Source organism: Coptis chinensis, chromosome 9, assembly GCF_015680905.1.
Source record: "Coptis chinensis isolate HL-2020 chromosome 9, ASM1568090v1, whole genome shotgun sequence".
Classification (NCBI taxonomy): domain Eukaryota; kingdom Viridiplantae; phylum Streptophyta; class Magnoliopsida; order Ranunculales; family Ranunculaceae; genus Coptis; species Coptis chinensis.
Window position 1 is genome coordinate 58,320,577 of NC_141464.1, and position 6,895 is coordinate 58,327,471.

At 48.9% G+C, this 6,895-nt stretch overlaps 1 protein-coding gene across 1 annotated transcript; it reads right to left on the reverse strand.

The window, feature by feature from the left end:
• Positions 1-1,386: 1,386 nt before the first annotated feature.
• On the reverse strand, positions 1,387-3,253 carry LOC147476956 (uncharacterized). The gene is made up of 3 exons (XM_086585877.1): positions 2,682-3,253; positions 2,479-2,585; positions 1,387-2,171 (listed from the first exon to the last, which is right to left on the reverse strand). The coding sequence occupies exons 1-3, from the start codon at positions 3,251-3,253 to the stop codon at positions 1,387-1,389; spliced, it is 1,464 nt and encodes a 487-aa protein (XP_086442003.1).
• Between the last annotated feature and the right edge of the window lie 3,642 nt (positions 3,254-6,895).

Consider the following 6,895-nt stretch of genomic DNA (forward strand, 5'->3'; position numbering starts at 1 on the left):
TTATATGCATGTTGCCTTTCCCTCTTCTATCTTTATCTGTTTGTTAGATTAGCAAAGCATACCTCATGTACCTCCCCGAGTCCCTTGCCCCATGTGTCTTTGCGTCTCTAGTCTGCGGAGAACTCGTCCGGCTCCGCGGGCTCGATCATACCATGACCTGCTGGAACAACTCATCTTGTTCCAGGCTCCGTCCAACTCTAGTGTCAGCGAAGGGCTCATCCCTTCCGCCGATTCTCCCTCTGATGGTCGTAGAAGCGTGATGGGGTCACCCTCATTGCCCCCCGTGTCTCTTGCATCTCTGATCCGTGGAGGGCTCATCCCGCTCCACGACTCGATCATGCGATGACCTGCTAGAACAACTCATCTTGTTCCAGGCTCCCTCCAGCTCTAGTGTCAGGGAAGGGCTCATCCCCTCCACTGCTTCTCCCTCTGATGGGCGTAGAGGCCCGATGGGGTCACTCTCATTGCCTCATGTGTCTCTTGCATCTCTAATCCGCGGAGGGCTCATCCCGTTCCGTGGGCTCGATCATGCCACGACCTGCTGGAACAACTCATCTTGTTCCAGGTTCCCTCTAGCTCTAGTGTCAATGAAGGGCTCATCCCCTCCGCTGCTTCTCCCTCTGATGGGCGTAGAGGCCCACTGGGGTCACCCTCATTGCCCCACATGTCTCTTGCGTCTCTGATCCGCGGAGGGCTCATCCCACTCTGCGGGCTCGATTATGCCACGACCTGCTGGAACAAATCATCTTGTTCCAGGCTCCCTCCAGCTCTAGTGTCAACAAAAAGCTCATCCCCTCCGCTGCTTCTCTCTCTAATGGGCGAAAGCCGATGGGATCACTCTCATTGCCCCACGTGTCTCTTGCATCTCTGATCCATGGATGGCTCATCCCGCTCCGCAGGCTCGCTCATGCCATGACCTGCTGGAATAACTCATCTTGTTCCCGGCTCCCTCCATCTCTAGTGGAAACGAAGGGCTCATCCCCTCCGCCACTTCTCCCCCTGATGGGCGTAGAAGCCCGATGGGGTCATTCTCGGGTCATTCTCATTGCCCCATGTGTCTCTCGTATCTCTAGTCCACGGTTCGCATTCCCATTTAGAAATCACGCATAACATACACATTTCATTTCACAAAAGTGTTATGGTTTTATATATTTACAAACAACTTTAGTCCTCTTCTCTGGACCTTCCTTACATTGCTCTGAAACTTTAGTACATTCAGTTGTAAAATTTTTTCAACATTCTTACATTCCAAGGCTTCTCTATTAGCTTACCCTCTATTGTTCGAAGCTTATAGGTTCCAGACCCCCCTTCCTCCGTCACGGTGTACGGCCCCTCCCAGTTTGGACCCAGTTTCCCGTCTCTTTCTTCTTTCGTGCTTGCATTCACCTAGCAGAGCACCAATTCCCCTACCTTAAACCATCGCGGCCTGACCCGCTTGTTGTATTGCCTTTGTAGTCTCTGATGATACTCTTCCAATCGGATGCGAGCTGAATCTCTTCTCTCTTCTGCCAAATTCAAATCCCCTACCAAAATGCACCAATTCGACCCTTCCTCCATAGCCTTGGTTTTCATTGTAGTCGCCACACTTTCTGAAGAAATCACGGCCTCAATGTCGTATGCTAGGGCAAACGGGGTCTCTTTGGTAGTGGTCCATGGAGTGGTTCGATAAGCCCAAAGAACATGGTTCAACTCGTCGGCCCATGCGCCCTTCTTATCTTCCAACTTTCTTTTCAGATTGTTTAGTATTATTTTATTGGAAGATTCAGCCTGCCCGTTACCTTCGGGGTTGTAGGGGATAGAGAACCCTTGTTTCACCTTGTACGCTTGTAGGAACGCCGCCACCTTAGCCCCTATGAACTGTGTCCCATTGTCAGCCATGACGGCATACGGCAGCCCAAACCGGCATATGATGTTCTCCCATAAAAACTTAATCACTTGAACCTCTTTTACCTGCTGCAGTGGGACGGCTTCTGTCCATTTAGTGAAGTAGTACGTTGCTGCCAGCATATATCTCCTTTTGCCGCTAGCCATGGGCAGTGGTCCCACAATATCCAGTGCCCACATTGCAAAAGGCCAAGGGCTTGAGACATTGTGCAGGGACTCCGCGGGTGCGAATATCCATTGTGCAAATCTCTGACACTTGTCGCACCTCTTAGCAAATTCCACGGCATCTTGTTTCATATGAGGCCAGAAATAGCCTTATGTCAATAGTCGATGCGTTGTAGTCCTCCCTATGGAGTGGCTCCCATAGTCCCCTTCGTGCAATTCCGCGAGCACTTCTAAAGATAATCGCGGCCCTAGGCATTTCAAAAATGGCCCATTGAAGTTCTTCCGATACAGTTCTCCTTCCATCAATACATATCTCTGAGACGCCTGACCCAACCTCCTTTTTTCGTTCTTATCCGTCACCTCCCTTCCCTCTAGAAAGCGCTTAATGGGATCCATCCACCCCCCTTCTTCCTCTGTAACCTGACTCACCTCTACCACTTCCTCTGTCCTCGGCCTCTCCAGTCTTTCCACTTTTATCATTCTTTCCTCTAGACCCCGGCATGGCACCAGCCACGTATGCCAAAGCGTCTGCGTGCCTATTCTCCCCACACCCTAAGTGCACAAACTAGAGCTTTGTAAACTTGCTGGCCCTTTGGTGCACTACCTTTAAGTATTTAGCCATTCGTGGACACCTGGCCGCAAAACCCCCATTTGCCTGACATACCACCAAATTTGAATCCGAGTACATGGTCAAGTCTTTCACTCCCAGGTCCTCAGCCATCCTTAGTCCCGCTATAACGGCCTCGTACTCCGCTTCATTACTAGATGCCACGAATCCCAGTTTCATGGTCAACTCTATTCTGTTATTGTCAGGAGTAACCAACACCACCCCTGTGCCGCTGCATGCGTCCGTGGCAGATCCATTTGCGAACACTCTCCATCCGTTCCTCTTATCCCACGAGTCTAGCTGATCGGGCTCCACATCCTTCTCCGACTCCATGATCATTTCCTCTCCCCACGTCGGATCCTCCGCGGGGAACTCTGCCAAAAACTCCGCGACTACCTGAGCCTTCTCCGCTGTTCTTATCTGATATTGTATCTCATACGAACTAAGCATCACTACCCATTTCAACATCCTGCCCGACTTCTCAGTCCTTAGTGCTTGTTTAAGTGGCAGGTTCGTCACCACCACTACCGAATGTGACTCAAAGTAAGGTTTCAGTTTCATGGCTGAAAAGATCAAAGCCAGGGAATACTTCTCCATTCTGCTATACCGCGTCTCGGCATCCAACAATGTTTTTCTTTGAAAATACACCGGCTTCTCCACTCGATCTATCAGCCTGACAAGAACTGAACTGACCGCATACTCAGTGCCCCCCCCCCCCAAATACAGGTACAACTTCTCCCCTCGTTTGCGGCGCTCGCGGCGGACAATGAATGGGCCTTGCCCAAATACTTTTTCAACTTCTGAAATGCCTCCTCACATTCTGACGTCCATAAGAAGTCCGGTGTGCTTCTCAATAACCGGTACAACGGTCTACACTTGTCAGATGACTTGGAAATGAACCTATTAAATGCCACTACCCTTCCAGCAAGCCGCTGCACCTCTGTGACATTATGTGGTGGTGGCATCTCCACCAATGCTCTTATCTACTCTGGATTAGTCTCTATTCCCCTGTGAGTAACGATATAGCCCAAGAACTTCCCCGTGGTCACCCCGAATGTGCATTTCTCTGGATTTAGCTTCAAATTGAATTTTCGCAAGATTTTGAACGTTTCCCTCAATCTATCTAAGTGTTCCATCTCCGACATGCTTTTTTCCACTATGTCGTCTATGTATATTTCTATCCCCTTCCTGATCTTGCCCTCGAACATTTTCTCCCATAACCGCTGAAATATGGCTCCAGCATTCTTCAACCCGAATAGCATCCTTGTGTAGCAATATGTGCTATCTTCTACAACAAATGATGTTTTCTCCTAGTCTAGCCCATACATTGTGACCAGATTGTACCCCATAGATGCATCCATGACTGAAAATATTTTGAATCCAACTGCCCTATCCACCAATTCATCCACCCGCGGCATGGGGTAGCTATCTTTCGGGCACTCTCCATTCACATCTGTGAAATCGACTCACATACGCACCTTGCCATTCTTTTTTGGTACCGCGACCACATTGGACAACCAATCTATAAACTCCACTTCTCGAATTATTTCGGCTCCTTTCAACTGCGTGACCTCCTCGCAAATGCCTTCCGCATACTTCGGTCTAATACTCCGCATCTTTTGCCTCATCGGCTTAGCCTCCTCTTTCATGTGTAACCGATGACATGCGAACTCCGGGTCTAACCCTGTAACCTCCTCAATTGTCCACGCAAACACGTCTTGATTTTTTGACAATAACTGAATTAACTTCTTTTTCCATTCCTCAGGCAAGCTAGATCCTACCGCAGTAAACCTCTCCTCCTCCCTTCCAATATTCACCACCTCAATCTCATCCAGCGTCTTCGGTCCTGCTGTCGCCTCCCCCTTTTCCTCCACTGAGGCGCACGGTAATTGCTATGTTTGCTTCTTCCTCGGGTTCAAGTTTTCTTCTTCCGATCCGCGGATGAAGCGTTTCACTGTACCCCTATGACTATTCTTGGCCGTCACTTGGTCGTCGCGAACTTCATACATACCCGTAGGCGTGGGAAACCATATCACTTGATAATAGGTTGACAGGATGGCCTTCATCTCATGAATCCACCGCCTTCCTAGAATTGCATTGTACTGGGAAGACGAATCTACCACCATGAACCGCGCAAATACAGTCACTGGACCTGTGGTTACTGGTAGCAAAAGTTCTCCCATGGGCTCAGTCATCTCCCATTGAATCCATATAAGTTAGTCTACAGAGGCTGCAATTGCCTATGATCAATCCCCATTTCTTCCAGTGCTCCTTTAAACAACAAGTCCACTACATTGCCGCAATCTATCAATACCCTTTTCACCATGTAATTGCCCATTGTCATTGTGATGACCAACGCGACTTCATGGGGAGAATCCACCACCCGCAAATCTGCACTGCTAAAGACGATCTTATCCCTGTCCTCCACTTTCGCCACTCTTGCTCGCGGTCTATCGGTCCCATCATTGATCTGCTAGATGCTCATAGTTCTTCTCACCCTGTCTCTATGAGCATTATGGCTTAGTACTTCTCCATTGAAGATCACATTAATGGTTCCTAGTATACGATCTTGCTGCGGCACAACCTCCTCGTTCTGTCCTCCCCTTATAAACTCTCTCATCCTTCCTTTTTCCACCAATCGCTGAACCATCCACTTTAGTGCATAACAGTCGTCGATCTCATGATTGTGTATCTGATGGTAGTCGTAGAAAGGTTTATCAGGTAACTCTCCAGGTGTGTTCCGTGGCCCTTCATATCCCTGCAGGTTCTTGATTAGCGGTAATATTTCACTTAAGGGTCTATTCAGCGGCGTAACTTCTATCTCGCGGTATGGTTTCCTCTCTCTGCTTTCCCTTCGAATCCCTTCCCGGCTTCTCTCCGCCCGTGGTGGGTATCCACGGTATCCATCCCTTTCTTTCTCGGCCGCGCCTGCCCTCCTTGGTTCCCTGTCTTTCTCCAACAATAGCACTGCCTTCCCAGATCTCCTAGACTCCTTCTGCATATTGTCCTCATATCTGATATATTTTTCTACTCGCGGATATAGTTCATGCAAGGTTGCAATCTCATTTTTCGCCACCGACTGGTGCACTCTTGTCCCTGGCCGCAGGCCTCTTTCAAATGCAATCACGGCGGTCCTTTCATCCAGATTTTCGACCTTCAATGTCTCAACCTTGAATCGGCACAGGTATTCCCCCACTGATTCCACTGATCTTTGTTGAACATTGAATAGTGCCGCGATATCCTCTACCCGCTTTTTCTAATGAATGAAGTGATCTATAAATGCCTGTTCCAATTCTTGAAAGTTTCTTATACTTCCCCCTGGTAACCGATAATACCAGTCCGACGCCTCTCCTTTCAAACTAGCCAGGAACATCATACATCGCAACCCGTCATAACAGGATTCTTGCCAGAGTGGTATCTGCTGCCGGAAATGAAGAATGTGATCTGCTGGATCTCCTTTACCATCGTACCTTTCGAATCTAGGCTGGTTGAAATGCATTGGGACTTTCGAAGCCCAGATGCCATCCGCCAATAGGTTGCGGTTCAGCCTGGCCATCACCTGGCTAGCTGCTCCCCCACGACTCTTCGTCTACTGCCGATTAGTTTCCCTATCATTATTTATCATTTCTTGCACCTGTTCAACTATCAAGCCGGTTACTGGATTTTCCACGAGATTCGGCTCATCCTCTTCCTCTTCCGCGTTCTCACTTGCCTCTCCACTTGTCTCTTCCTCTTCCTTTTCCATCTCCCGTCTCAACTCGTCGTTTTCCTCTCTTAATCTCCCGGTCTCTTCTCTCATAAGTCGCGTCTCTTCCACTTCCTGTTCCTCTCTTCTGTCTCCTTCTTCATCAATCACTGCCTCGGGCATCGGTTCCTGCACCGCCACCCTCTTCGGTCTCCCTACTTGCTTCTTAGGTGCCATATCTTTCTTACTTCTATGTCCCCACAGACGGCGCTAAATGTAAGAACTTAATTCCTACAAAAAGATTAACACACAAGAAGGCTATAAAAGATACAAGATTCTCTCTAGTGAACCCTCTTTTTACCCATTTCTTTCTCTCTCTCTTTTCTCCCCCTCCTCTCAACCTACTATGCGGCCCTCCCCTTTCTCTCTTCATCCTCTTCTTTTTATACCCATCCCCTTCCTTTCTGGACCATCCATTTGTCCCCTCATCTGACGACTTTCCTCTTTGCCGTACCTAGGCCACGTCCGCCATCTAGGGTTCCGTGGCTCTGCAG

Excerpts from the sequence above, each read along its gene's own strand:
- LOC147476956 (XM_086585877.1), bottom strand. The coding sequence starts at position 3,253 with ATGGAGAAGTATTCCCTGGCTTTGATCTTTTCAGCCATGAAACTGAAA. Across the intron at positions 2,586-2,681 it reads AATGGGGGTTTTGCGGCCAG|GCACGCAGACGCTTTGGCAT; the intron begins GTGTCCACGAAT and ends TGGGGAGAATAG. Across the intron at positions 2,172-2,478 it reads GGACAGAGGAAGTGGTAGAG|ATGCCGTGGAATTTGCTAAG; the intron begins GTGAGTCAGGTT and ends ATATGAAACAAG.